The sequence below is a fragment of the Myotis nattereri genome (assembly GCF_964212035.1).
Source record: "Myotis nattereri genome assembly, chromosome: 16".
Lineage (NCBI taxonomy): Eukaryota > Metazoa > Chordata > Mammalia > Chiroptera > Vespertilionidae > Myotis > Myotis nattereri.
In genome coordinates, this window is record NC_138091.1 from 38113605 (window position 1) to 38128327 (window position 14723).

Sequence of the window (14723 nt, forward strand, 5' to 3'; positions counted from 1 at the left end):
CAGGGACGACTACACATCAAAACTGCTTCTCAAAGGCTGGAGGGAGAGGTTGGTTCCCCAGGGTTGGGTTAGTAAAGTCATATAGCCCCTTACCCTTCTTTGCCAATTTCTCCAACCTTCAGGGCTTCAACAAGAGGCTCTTTACCTAGTTTGGTCAAATTCATTTTGGTCTCAAGAGTCATCAGAAAGGACCCATTGTAGGACATTTCCAAATCGATCCAGAGTCCTGGAGAAATGGTGAAAAAACAGAAGGTTTTTCCCCCCCAGAAAAACATGACTGCACATGACAATATAAACATTTATATTTGAAAGTATCTAAATTGGTATCACATTGAAAGTCTATAGATATATAGATATAGATATAGGCACGCAAGAGGAACTCATGAGGAGAAAAGCCTTTGGAAAAGCTGCAAGCAACTGGCAAACTGCCGGCATCTCACTATCATTGAAACCGTCACAGTGAGCTCAGTGCACATGTTAGCCTGGGGTCCCATCCTCTGGGCTCTTCTCACATAGTAAGGGGATGGCTTGACCCAGGGCAAAGCCAGGACAAGGTGTGCTGATTCCCAGCCAGTTACAAGGCAGAAGAGAGGTGCAGACAAGACACTTGACTGCAAGCTGGGCTGTTCTTTAAAGACACATGCAAGAGCCCTGGCTGGCATAGCTCAGTGGTCAGAGTGTTGGTCTGTCCACCAAAGGGTCTCGGGCTTGATTCCCAGTCAAGGGCACGTACTTGGGTTGCAGGCTGGCTGCCTGGGCCCTTGGTCAGGGTGAGTGGGAGGCAACCAGCCCATGTCTCTCACAAGCCTCTCCCCCTCCACTTCCCCCTCCCCCTCTCACTTTCTGTCTCCCTCTCTCCCCCTTCCAGTCTCTCTGAGAAGCAATGGGGGAAAAATATCCTCCGGTGAGGATTAACAACAACAACAAAAAAGACACATGTGAGAACCACTGTCTTCCTTAAAATGATCTAAAATTGTGGGGGCAGAAAAGACAGGGACACAGAAAATGGTTCAGACTTAGCTTGGTATAATAAGGACAGTGACAAAAATTTTTAGAACCCTTTCCTTTCTGGAAATTGCCTAATAATGGAAACAAAAGAATTAATGTTCGAGCCACAGGATTATCCAAATAAAGAACCTATTCCTTGGAAAAGCTACTGTCAATGAGATCATATCTAAGAGCAGGTCACTGGGATGGCCCATCAGCACAAATCTAAATGCAAACAAGGACCAGTCACCTTAGGACCTTCTTCACCAACATTCTATGGCTCGGCAGGTAGGACAGAATAGACTGGGACTAGAGCGCCATAATATCTCATGGACTTTCAATCAAAATATGATCCTTCAAGTGGGTGTTTAAATGTTAATAAACTTTCAGAGATCCTCAGAAAACAAATGACAACATTTAAAGGAAACAGGAAATTAATCTAAAACTATTGTTCATACACAGCAGCATTTTCAAGCAATTACAGTAAATAACCTATCCTCCATTTGGCCACAATCTCAGCTAAAAGCTTTGCTTAACCTCAAGAAGCACTAATGGTATATAATTCCTCACTAAAGGCAGAATAATTTCCAATTTGTTTTCAACAAATTCTTTTTATCATAATTGAAGGTACTCATTTTCCATGAATGACCTGGTTTAATTAAGTGACATGTAGACCAATTATGATTGTCTTCTTTGCTTTATTTCATGCTTACATTAAGCAGTTAGAAATCACCAATTAGCTTGCTCTGCAAAGGTACTGTTACTGGAAGTGAAGGGCACATCTGTTTTCATAAAGACATTTAGTCATTCATCACTTCCAATAGAAGAAGGATCAGGGCAAAAGGCTTGATATTAATAGATTTTAAACTCAATATAAAAAGGACATCAATAAAGAAAATATTTATTCTATATCTCCAGCTTTATTTAACTTAAGAATCAATAGACTCAAATTATCTGGTTGCTGTATGTCTTCAGACATAATTATTTCTTTTGAAAATTCTAGTCAGGTTTTCAATAAATATTAATAGTATGTATTGCTTTTGAAGATTGTTATATTAAAACCATCAGAATTTTACTTCTTATAAAGTGAAGGTTTTGTTTGTCTTTTTTAAAAAATGCGGGGATATAGATACAGGCTTAGTAGGCTTCTGGCCCATACCCCAGTCATTGGGACATCCCCTCAAGTGACAGGCTCCCGTACCCTACCTTATGGAACCGGAGGCAGGGAAGAGGAGGAAAGAGCATATGGAGCCCAGTCACATGGAAGTTCCCGACCTTTGTGCTCCGGCCTCATTTGCACGACCGCACTGATGTGTGTAGCCCAGCGCCCGGAAAATCCTAGCCAGGCTCTCCCCTTTCTCTGCCAACGCAGCCCACTTCCTTACTTCCACAACTCCTTGCTCCAGCCTAGTTGTTGCCATGGCAGACGGGCCAGACCAGAGGAGGCTGCAGGGCCAAGAGGGAAGAGGCTGCATTGGGCAGCCAGAGAGCATGTCTGGGTGAGGGAGGGGACGAGAGGTGGGCATCTGACTGAGCCTCGGAGTGGGGGACGGGGTCTTTTTTATATCATTGAATATGTCCCATGAGCTCACTCATGGGTTCTTGCTCAGTCCTGGTACTCAGTGAAAATGTGAAGGAGTCAAGAATGGTTTGAAAACCTTTAAAAATAGATATAAACTGCAAATATTCCAACAAATTAATATGATGTGCTTGCATTCTGATGAGGGAAAGGTGACAATTTTAGCACTAGGAGCAGAAAAACTCGCTTCTGTGACAAGAGTCAGCAGGCAGAAAGCACCCTGAAAACCATGAAGCACAACAACCTGGAGCCGAGGCCAACTGGTTACATAACAGGTGAGTCAGAAGGCTGCTGCCTTGTGAGGCTGAAAGATGGAAATTAACAGTTTCTAGAAAGGCTGTCTTCCCATTGGGGATAAATGTAACAACAATGGGAAGATGGGACACACACTGCTCCATGAGTGGTGTCTTAACTCTAAGGGAGCTGAATGCTACTCATCTAGATGAATGTAGTTACAGAGCTGTTTCTTTTGTGCTCTTAACAAATGTTAAGACTTTATTGTGAGGCATTTCATTTAAAATGCTGGTTTCTGTAACCATCTGCTCTTGGTAATGCTCAAAGACAAAAAACAGAAGTTGAGGAGGACAATTTTTTAAGCTTCTAAATAGGAGTAAGCAGTCAGTCCTGAGAGGTTCTCGGAAAGGACATGAACACAAAGTCCTGCCTCATCTTGGGCTGCAATAACAACATACCGTACACTGGGTGACTTAAACCACAGACATTTATTTCTCACAGTTCTGGAGGCTGGAAGTCCAAGATCAAGGTATGGCCAATTCAGTTCCTGGTGAGGGCTCTCTTCCTGGCTTGTAGATGGCCACCTTCTCACTGTGTCTTCACATGGCAGAGACAGAGCAAGCTAGCTCTCTGGTCTTTTCGTATGAAGGGCATTAATCCCATCATGAGCAACCTCCCTCATGACCTCATCTAAACCTAATTAATTACCTCCAAAGGCCTTACCTCCAAATACCACCAAATTGCAGGTTAGGGCTGCAACATAAATTTGGAGGGAGGAGGGACACAAACATTTAGTCCTTAACAAATCCCTATAAAACCAGCACTTTATTCTGCAACATGGGAAACACAACTGACAAGGACAATAGCGAACTTCAGTGAGTCTTCATGCAAGGGCCTGTGAGCAGCTCTGATGACTGTTTTTCACTCTACAGTTTCAGAGAAAAGGATCGGTTACCACCACCACCACTACTACTCAGAGGGAGACTGCAGCAAAAGTGATCCCTCTATCCTAAAGTGCTTATTGAGTCCTTAATGCAAGGTATCAGGAAGTTTACGATTGAAGGAGAAGAAAGATACCTGCGCCACCTGGTGCAGATCAGACTGCGGGTATCACCAGAGATCATAAACAGCCGTGCGAGTATCACCAGAGACAACTAAAACAGAGGTTCTTTGGCCTTCGTCCTGTATTCTATTTAATAGATTCCATGGCCTTGGGTATAGTTCTTCCATGGCTATATCCACCTAGTAGTTTCACTCAGCTGATCACTGTTTTATTACTATTAAAATAACTAAAAGTCTCATTGGAATAGGTTTAACAGGGCCCCTGTGGCTCAGGAGTTGAGAGAACCTAAAGCCTTGCTCACTGAGCTTGGCCCTCATGCTACCTCATTTCCTCCACCTCTAAATAGTAGTGGTTGATTTTCACTCTGAAAGCATCCAAAGAATAAAACCTCTTAAAATGGAGCATTAATAATATATTACCATGAGCAGATGTTTGAGTTATTCGGCTCTTAGAAGAATTCACCAGTGACTGTTTTATTCCTGGCAAACAGACTGGTGACATATTACTCAGATACCACAGAAAACTAGCATTTCTTGTATTTGGCTGCATCCTTTAGGATAAATGTCATCTTTAGCGTTGACTACCTGTAGCTGTTCTTGTAAACAGCTCTGCCTTCCAAGGTGGACATAGTTGCAAATCAATCTCCTCTCTCACACCCCTACCAAGATCCACAAATGGGTCTTTTTTCTCCCTTTCTATAAAAGTCTTTTTCTTTCTACAACATGATCTAGTTAGAGAAGTGTGCATGCCATTCCTGTAAGTACCAAGCCCCACATCTGGCCCTGTCACCATGTTCAGCTCTAGATAGCTGCTGTCCTAATGTCGACTGATGACAAAAGTGTTGCAGCAAGGAATGGGCAGGTCACAGCCTGACTCTGGTTCCAGTTTCTGAAACAATCAGTTGGAAGAGTATCTTTAGACCCATCACCAGGCACCAGGCACTCGAGTTATGGTCCGGAAGATGAGGGGTAGATGGTGGAAACTGCCAGTCATGAGTAAAGGCATCTGAAGACAGACAAGGTTCCTATCCTGGCTGGTTATAGTAATCTTTCTACCTTCAGCTGAAATGTGGGTTGTTATTTTTGGTATCCTGAAACGGGGCAAAATCAGTACAGAAATGCCCAGGGTAGATGCTCAATGACTATGTGCAGACTTAAATACATGAAGCCAACATCCTGAAGACTAAGTGAATTCATCTGATCCCGAGGAGAACAGTTCATTCTGACACTGGTCCCAGGCACGAAGATGATAACCTGGCTGACAGAAGAGGTTTCCTACTAGAAAGCTTTTACTAACAACAAGGCTTTGTGATAGCAGCAGACACTAATGGCTTACTATGTGCCACGTGTCCTGAGCATTTTACATATAACATTTTATCTCCACCACAACTGGAAAAGGGAGGCACTACTGACATCAGTACTTTACGGATGAGGAAACTGAGTCTGAGTGGTTAGTAACTTCCTGCGATCTCACTGCTGGACAGTGAAGAACCAGGGCTCCAACATGGGTGACTTGGCTGCAGAGCCATTGCTCATGGAGAGCCTCTGGCCTAGAAGCTGAGGAACAGGATGGAAGGTGAGCTGCTGGGAGATCTTTGGCAAGTCACACCCACTCTGGGCTTTGGCCTACACATCACACAGCTACAACCCAGCAGGGTCTGGGCTAGGTTATCTCTGACTATCCTCTCAAGTCTATGTTATCAGTCTGCCCAATTCTTTAAGTGTCTGGTTCTAAATCAATTTTTAACCATAAGAGAAAGAGTATTAGGAGAGAATAAACCAAAAATGTACCATAAAGGTAACCCTGGCTGTCTCTGAATGGTAGGGTAATGGGTAATATTTTTCCTTTTCTAAACAACCCAGTTTTCCCTACAATGAGCAACTGCTGAATAAATGAGGAGCAAACATTATCTATGCCAACAGAGTTAATAAAACAACAGGAAAGAGCTTGGCTGAGAGGGGTGGCCTGGTGGGTCCCAGAGGCCTGGCCCTGGAGACAGCAGCTTGGGTGGGTATTAGGGGTGGAAAGGGGAGGCCAGTTTTGGGTGGGTTACAGAGACAGGACTCTGGACCCCACTGTACAGCCTGAAGAGAGGAGACCCCCACACACTCCATGATTAGAGACATATTTGGTTTGGGAGGAGTCGGAGATAAGGCAGGAGGTACAAGCCAGTTTCCAGCCACCTGCTATTGGTGGGAAATTAAGATGCCTTGGGTAAGGCAGTTACTTAACTTATTAACTTCATAGAAATAGGCTGTGTGCCCCGGAACTTGGACAGGCCAATGTGGTCAATGTGTGATTTTACTGCTCTGTTGCAAGGCCACGAAAGCTGACAATGGCATTCTTCTTTCCATTTATTCTGGTAGCAGTTGCCAGATTTAAGCTGTAGGATGGGTTAACTGTGAGCCCAGCAGTCTGGCCCCAGGCCTGGTGCTCAGAACCACCACTCAGTGCTGCCTAAAGAGGAGCATCTGTAGGACGAGTGATCCAATCAGCTCTGGACCAAATACCCATCCTGAACCAGGTGCCTCCAAGTAACAGCACAAGTTAGAAAACATTTTTAAAAAATAGTATGTGTGGGGAGATCCCATGGGAGGTGCCTCTCCCAAGAGCTGGTAAGGCCTCTTCACCCTGGGTTGCCTTTGCCTGGAAGGTGAGCTCTGCTTTTCAGAGTCTGTTTTAGTAAGTCACCCTGATTTTAATTTCGCTGAAAGGAATTTTCCTTAGAGCCATGGAATCCAAAATGTGTATTTCTTTTGTGTTCATTTCTGTTTTACCAACACTTGTATTCTTTGCAGACATGGAAAAATCTAACTTGGTCAAACTTTTAAAACCCACAGGCTTTATGTCTTTATCATACCTTTCCTCCTTTTTTACACAAGCAGGCAGATCTCTAAAATTTGCCCTGAAAGGAGTTAAATAAGGAGCAAAGCTTTAATTTATTTTGTGCAGTGATTTTCAATGGGTGTGCCACGAGAATTTTTAAAATATATAATACCTGACTAGTTAGTCAGAGGCACTGACTTCTTTTCCCTTAGACTGTCAAATAAAAAAAATGACAACAGCCAGCACAACACTTCCTGTGTGAATGAATCAAAATTATACTTTTTTTTATGATCGCCAAAAAGACATAAATTTTGATGCGCCATAGAATTTTAGTAATTAGTTTATGGGTACTATGAGATGAAAAAGGTTGAAAATCAGTGATCTAGTGAAATATCTCTCTTCAGAGGGACAAGAAAGAGACTGAAGACTTAGATGGTTGGTGAATTTCACTCAGAGCCTGACAGCGTTGCCCTGGGAGGCTGCAGAGTTCAAAGCCAGAGGGACACTCAGATGCAGCAAGGCCCAGCTGTGGCACTGTTCTCTTGTCGTAAGAAATTTCTAATTCAACAAAGGGCGAATTCGGCCCTGAGATAAGAGACTGCCAATGCACTGGAAAACAGAGCATATACACCTATTATTTACTTTCTTTAAGCCCATCGCTCAGAAGGGTTATGTTAGCTGATCATTTACCAGCTTGTTACATGCAAGTCAATTCCTAGAGGCAAAGAGTAAAGGGCAACCTAGAGCCTGCTAGAGGCAGAGGAAGAAAGGCAACACTCGTACACTGACAATGGAGCGAAGATTCTAGCTACACACTTAACACAAAGATGATGAATCCTTTAAAATTTCACATGTGGTTAAGAGAACTCTAGCTAAATCGTTTGCAAAGAATCTTGTCTAGTTTTACTCTTAGTGAACCAGGAATTAACTGAGGAGCACTCAGATTTATTAAAGTGTAGACATAATTTAGTGGTTATAGGTGATCTCAACGTGCAGCATTAGGTGGACTTCTACATTTGCAAATACTACTCTGGTCTACCTTTCCCTGAAATCAATGAGATGCTCAAAACATGACAATATGCGGTCACTATCTGCTGAAACATTGCCACAGAAATAGGGCTACTAATTGTAGCACTAGGAACAAAATCCCTTTGAATTTATATTAAATGTATACAACACAGAGAAAGATTTCACTAAATATGGTCCAAGAGCCATCTGATATAGCCATACAGAGATACAAGTAGATGCTAGAATGTCTAAATTTTCCAAAACCTTTACTTCAAAACAAATATCACTCTCTTAAAAAGTTGTAATTATCTTCTTCCCTACTTTCTTCCTGAGCCTTTGGAAGAATAATGCAAATCCAGTGGAGGTAGAAAGAGGTTCACTTGAAAGGGACATTATAGAAAAAAAATCAGCTGTTTGCATGATGGGCACATTTTTTCCTGCCTGCTCACAGACTATTCTTGCCTATCTGGCTCAGTCTTCTTTTTACCAAACTCTTGTGTACTAAATTACCCATCGAGGTCATTTTAAAACTACATGCCATAAAATACACATAAATCTTTACATTTATTTAAACTCTCTAAGCATTCTAATCAACTCTTTCTTCCCCAACACACACAAGTAGGCATAAATAATGTTAGCAGCATGTCTTAAAAACCAAATCTGAGAACCTTCCTCCAACAGAGAGACTTATTCTCAAAATACTGTCTGACAATATGTCTTCCTTGTGCCCTAACCGGTTTGGCTCAGTGGACAGAGCGTCAGCCTGCGGACTCAAGGGCCCTAGGTTCGATTCTGGTCAAGGGCATGTACCTTGGTTGCGGGCATATCCCCAGTAGGGAGTGTGCAGGAGGCAGCTGATCGATGTTTCTCTCTCATCGATGTTTCTAACTCTCTATTCCTCTCCCTTCCTTTCTGTAAAAAATCAATAAAATATATACTTAAAAAAAATATGTCTTCCTTGTTTAAACACCTAAGTAAGTGCCTTCTAAGAGTGGTAAAAACATAAAGATGTAAAACATGAAGATCAAAGAATCTGCAAACTAGAGGTTGGGGCGAGGTAAAGGAGTGGATATATAGGAGAGGCAACTCCTGGAAAGAGGTCAGGGCTGGGCAGATGCACATGTGAGGCCCAGGACAGGGGAGTGAGGCTCACCCTGCAAGGGCTGCAGCCATACAGAGCAGGGACTGTTTTCTAAGTCACAAAAGCTCAGGCCCCAACTGGCATATGCTTATCTTTGGGCTGAAGGAGGACCTTTAAAAAAAAAATATATATATATATATATATATATATATATATATATATATATATAATTGATATTTATAGAGAGGAAGGGAGAGGGATAGAGAGTTAGAAACATTGATGAGCAAGAAACATCGATTAGCTACCTCCTGCACACATACCCAATTGGGGATGTGCCTGCAACCAAGGTACATGCCCTTGACCAGAATCGAACCTGGGACCCTTTAGTCCACAGGCCGATGATCTATCCACTGAGCCAAATGGGTTAGGGCTGAAGGAGGACTTTTTAAGGATCCGAGAGACTAAAAGGAATAGGAGTGGGAGTCCTGATCTAGTCCCCATTTGTGTGAGGCTGTGACTGTTAAGAACAAAGATAACCAACATGAAATACACGATTTAAAAAGCCCCCAACTCCCTCCAAACACAAAGTCTTGGTATTCAACCTGCAGTGATAGAGACATTTTCACACTCATATAAGTGTCATTCCTCTCTAAAGTCAATTAAGAGTTACCTTGGTGATCAACATAAGGCTTGAAGGCCTGAAGGATTTTTGGCACAGCCACCCCCATGTCAAGTTCCGTCAGAGTTAGCTCATTCATAAAGTAGGGGAGCTGGAGAAAAGAAGTAAACAATGAATGAAACGTTAGTACCCTGGTAAATGTTAGAATTCAACATACTCTCAGAAGGAATGATGGTCAAGGTTTTGGGGACACATTTATTTAACCCAAATTTATTGAGCACATACCACTACTAGGCACTGTACTACGGACAAAGCAGTGGATGAGGGAGAGAAGATCCCTGCTCTCATGGGATTTATCTTGGAGAGACAGAAACAGATAACTAAGTAGACAAATAAGTTCAGAGAGTGGTTAGTGCTACAGAGAAAATAAAACAGGAGAGAGGGATGCTGGGGCATGAGTGGGGTTGGCTATGTTGGCTAAGGAGGCCAGTGAAGGCTTCTCTGAGGAGCAGTGCTTGGCCAGAGACCTGACTGTGGAGAAGGAGCTGGCCATGTTGGTCAGGTTAATAATACCCTGTTGGCTAATGTTTGGGAAAATGGACAGCTCTTAGACTACCAGTGGGAGTTAAGAAATTGCTACATTTCTGACAGGCAAAATCACACTGTTTATTGAAATCCTTGAAAAAAACAGCAACACCCACATCCCTTGACCCTGTGCTGACATATTTCATTTGCCCCTGGATTCTAGTTCCTCCCTATACCCCAGCGCTGGCATGAGCAAATCACGCCGATAAGCTCTCTTGCCCTCTGACTTCTGGTTGGACTTGGCCAATGGGATACACTTGTAGGGAGGTAAGGTACAGAGAAGAGTGCTGTTGGACATTTGTCCCCTCCCTCTATTAAAGGGCACAGCTCCTGTCAGACAGGCAGCACCCCCCACCCCACACACACACAGTTGCTCCCCACTGCGGCCAGCCCTGGAGTGCTGCACCGTCCCTTTTGGTTTCTCTACACAGACCCACACTTTCATAAATCGTGCCTTTATTAAACTCTCCTCTTAGGTTCCTCCATTTGAGTGGGACCCCAACTAATACAGCTAACAGTAGGTACTTACTCTAGAGGAAATAACATAAAAGGATTAGTATCATGCTTAGAAATTCCTACTTTGCCTCAAGACTACAGAATTAATTCATCTGTGTTTCCGCCACCTCAATTTATGTATGTGTATTTTTAAAAAATCTTTAGTCCATTCCTAATTTTAGTGTAAGATGTAAGTTAGGAATCCACTTTAATTTTTTTCTAGTAATTAGTGAGGTATCTTAACATATTTATTGAACCACCAATACTTTCACTACTAATGCTACCTTTGAAAATGAGATTCCCAATACACTGGAGACTGTACTGAGTACCCTGCTTTCTACCAGTATCAAACTGCTTTTATTACTGTAACTTTATACATTTTAAAATCTGGCAAGTCCTCTTTTCCCCCAGATTTTCTAATTCTCATGAGTATTTCTCCATTTGAACATTAGATTAATTTTGTAAAATTTAGAATAGATTTTTAAATTAAAGTTATGTTAAACTAGAGGTAGCATCTAGCCAGGCATGAATTTATGCCTATTTTGAGTGGACCTCTTCAGCTGTCCCTCTGCAGAGAAACTTACACACTCTTAGGATTCACCAGTCAGAGAACTTCATCTCTGATATTCTGCAGGTGGGGAAGGCTTAATGGAAAGAGGTTATAAAGTCTGTGATGGCCAAAGCAGGATTAGAGACAGTATTCAAACGTGCATTTCTGAGTTGGTGGTTTCTGTGTTTGGAAAAGCTTTTGCCAAAGCATTAATGTTATGTGGTCCCTGACCTCCCAATCAGCCTACAGAATGCTGCTTGGCCAAGAATGTAGCCAAAATCTTGGACCCTTGCCTGCCCCCATGCGTTTAGTCTATTATTGTCATTCTAATACCTACGTGTCAGGAGCATGCTGGGTTTCTATGGGAACAGGGGTCCAACACTGAGCCAGAGGAGCAAATACAGAGATAGGAACATGCTGTCCTTCCTCATGGCCTGTCCAACCGCCCACCCCATCCCATCCTACACCCTGCAGTTCCGGAAGGACCTAAGAATGAGGAGGGGCTGGAGGAGAAAGACGGGGCAGGATGTGGTGGCTCTCATTACCAGTAAGTAGAATGGGGAGGGGGAACATCAGCAGGGTCTGGTAACCTACTTACTCACCTGAGTACCCAATTCTAAGATTTTCACCCCCCAGCCCCTCCTTGTTCAGATCTCTGATCTGAATCAACACTCTGGAGTCCAGGCCCTGGAGCAGCCTCCTTCCTCCCCTGCAGGGAAGGCAAAGAAAGGCCACTCCTCCTGCTCTTTTCAACCAGAACCTCTCTTCTGCCCACCCAAAGGGCACCACAGTGTGACAGAAACTCACTGTATGTTCTTTATCCTCCTAAATGGGGGACTGGCGTGCAGGTGTATGGGACATTCTTGGGTGGGTGGGTGGCATGTTAGCAGCTATATGCAGTAATATCAGAGGTCCCTAAATTTGAGAGCCCCATGGCAGTGTTAGAGTTTATTTGCTGTTGCGGCAGAAAATCAGCTTGCTTTAAACCCACCATTCACCATATAAACACAAGGCTGCTCTTTCAAAACAAGTCATTATCATGTGCGAGGCCGACAATCTGAGACTGCAGGGCAAGGCCAGCAAAGAGTTCTCCGAATATCAGGCCTTCAAGGGCTACCAGGACGCAGGGGTCTTTGTCACAGGGGACTGCTCAGGCTCCTCCAGCCATTCTGACTCCTGACTAGCCATTAATCAAAACTCACTATATTTTGGAATAACTCTTCCAGGGATACCTGAATATTGGTGATAATAACGAGTTCCTTTGGCAGGAGATCTGGTGATTCAGAATTTGGATAATATCTTGCTGCCATTCTGATTATTCCACTGCCAGGGTAAGGTCCCCTCTGGTCTACAGGGCACTTCATGGGTGGCAGCTGAGGTCAGAGTGGAGGCATTGAGGCCAGCAATAGAGTGAGTACTGCCCCTACCTCTGAACGGCTGGCGCCGCTGGATCTAGGCCCCCTTTCTCCATCCTAACCCTCCAGCACTTCGGGTCTCAAAAAAACAAAGGGAGTGTCAGTTTGTGAACTGCAGAAGCTCACATGTAGAGCAAAGGAGAAAATGAAAATAAAAGGCTTTTCCTCACTTCCTCTGGGATGACGAACCCACTGTTTTCCACCAAGGGGACTTCCGACTCCAGAGAGAAGCACGGACACTGCCCCCTCCATTGTTTTGGAATGTGTGTCACAGGGAGAGCAGGGTCCCATCTGGAGTGCAGGCATGCCCTGCTTTCTGCTGCACACTGCCAGGCGCCCAGCTCAGAGAAGGGCCCACAACAGTCTCTGGGCAAGAGAAGTGCCAGCCCAGGAACTCAAGCCCTCCACCACTTCCCAAATCCAAGGGTGAGTGAGCTCCAGGCTGGCTGTGGGCCTCTCATCTCTAAACATGGGAGGGTCATTGTCGCTTCCTGCTCCCTCCACAGACCTGGTTACCAAGGTGGGTTCAATCCTCAACCCACCTGAAGAACACAAACCGACTGACCCTTGTCAACTGAGGGCTCCCAAATACCTGTCCTGAATTCAGCCTCGAAATCTGCTCTTCTAGCGTAGGAGGCAGCCTCTCATCTTCATCGGGGGCTCAGGAAGCAAGACAGAGCTTGTTTGTTACCCAAAAATCAATCCCAGCTCTTCCATGGCCGTTTTTCCCTTCCACTGCAATTTCACTTAGCTCAGTCTCCTAACATGGAGTCCTTGAACTCTCTGAGGTCATGGGCAAGATTCTGTCACTGTGCTTTTTTTCTAGGGAAAGGATCCATCTGTTTTTGCTGCTCAAAGGTATTTTGACCCCAAAGAGCCACTGACTAAATCTGCTGACTGTGCTACCTCTTAGCGAAGATCTGGGGGCCACAGTGACTGTTCCTTGGCTAGGTCTTTGCTGGGTCAAAGGCATACTTCTAAGTCACCTAAACAAGGTCTCTTGGTTTACCAAAGGTGATAATAAGTTAGTTATTCAGTGGCAACCATGAGGAGTACTTATGCAGTTTTAAACTCACTTCCAAGTGGGTCTAAATCAGAATTAGGACTGTTTCTTCAGCAAAGAGAGAGCCCAAAATAAAATACCATCTGGCCAGAAGGAAAGGTCAACCCCAGACACATTTAGAGTGCAGTGCTAACTTCCCCAGCTTGCAGAGGGAGCATGACTTGGGAAAGAGGTCTTAAGTAACGAGGCATGTTCCTCAGCATATACTGTGTGGCTCAGACTGTGTGGCTGGGTGGCCTCTGGAAATACTAACTTAAGTTAAATGTTAACTTACAGATAACAGAAGTCTATATGACAAATGTGAACTACAAAAGCTCACATTTTCCCAAACTGAATTCTGGATTATCACCTAGAATGGCTCACAATGAGGGCGACACAGAAAATAATTAAACAGGAACGGTCACGAAGTCTCCAGATGCAATTAGTCATGTGGTCAAAGTCACAGCCCAGATATGTTGTTTGACAAGAACTTACTACTCTCATATATCATATGCTTTAAACTGAGTTATCTTTCACTGAGAATACAATGGTACAAAACTTCCAGAAATTAAGAAATGTGAAGAACTGGAATACCTTTATTTTGCTGAGTTTCATTTGGATTTTCTTAGACACCAGTTCAGACCAGTACTTCTCTCCTAAGAAGTCCCAAAACATTCTCCCCAGCAAGGCGTTCACCCAGGCTTCCTGTTCTTCCTCCTCAGAGGGCGGGGCCTCTGGCAACTGGCAAAAGAAAAGGGGCCAAAATTAGCTAGAAAGCAACTGGAGAACAAGACAGGTGCTTATTTTTATAGTCACTGAAGGTCCTTCCCTATAGAGATGGATAACCACGTGAGTCGTATTTCTTCCCTATAAATTACAAGTCCCACATTATGTCAGTGAAGAGAAAAAGAAAAGCCACCATCACGGATAAAAACTTCTCATCCCCTGTTTTATTTTTCTACCAGTCTTCCTATGGATACCATTAGCTCAGCCAAATTGCTTTGCCCCCCCCCCCTTCGCCCCTCCCCCTAATTAGCTCAGTACTGATCAAATGTCTGCCTACCTCTCTTCTGGCTCAGGCTCCCTGGATGAGTAACTGTCAGGCTGGTCCTCACCAGGCAGCCCCAGAGTTTCCCAATGCTCAGGACTCTCACATTTAACCTCCTGATTCTGTGACTCATGATTCTCTGGGGTGAGAGGCAGGGGAGTGCCTAAAAACACTGATGCCTGGGTCCTACA

General features: G+C 43.9%; 1 protein-coding gene across 1 annotated transcript in view; it reads right to left on the reverse strand.

Annotated features, from left to right (window-relative positions):
• Window positions 1-14723, reverse strand: part of TEX2 (testis expressed 2) — a 91830-nt gene that overhangs the window by 13936 nt on the left and 63171 nt on the right. Inside the window, exons 6-8 of the mRNA XM_081109777.1 lie at window positions 14079-14225; window positions 9449-9548; window positions 94-226 (exon numbers count right to left, since the gene is read on the reverse strand). Of these exons, the coding sequence (XP_080965903.1) occupies window positions 94-226; window positions 9449-9548; window positions 14079-14225 (380 nt within the window). The remainder of the gene's footprint in view (window positions 1-93; window positions 227-9448; window positions 9549-14078; window positions 14226-14723) is intronic.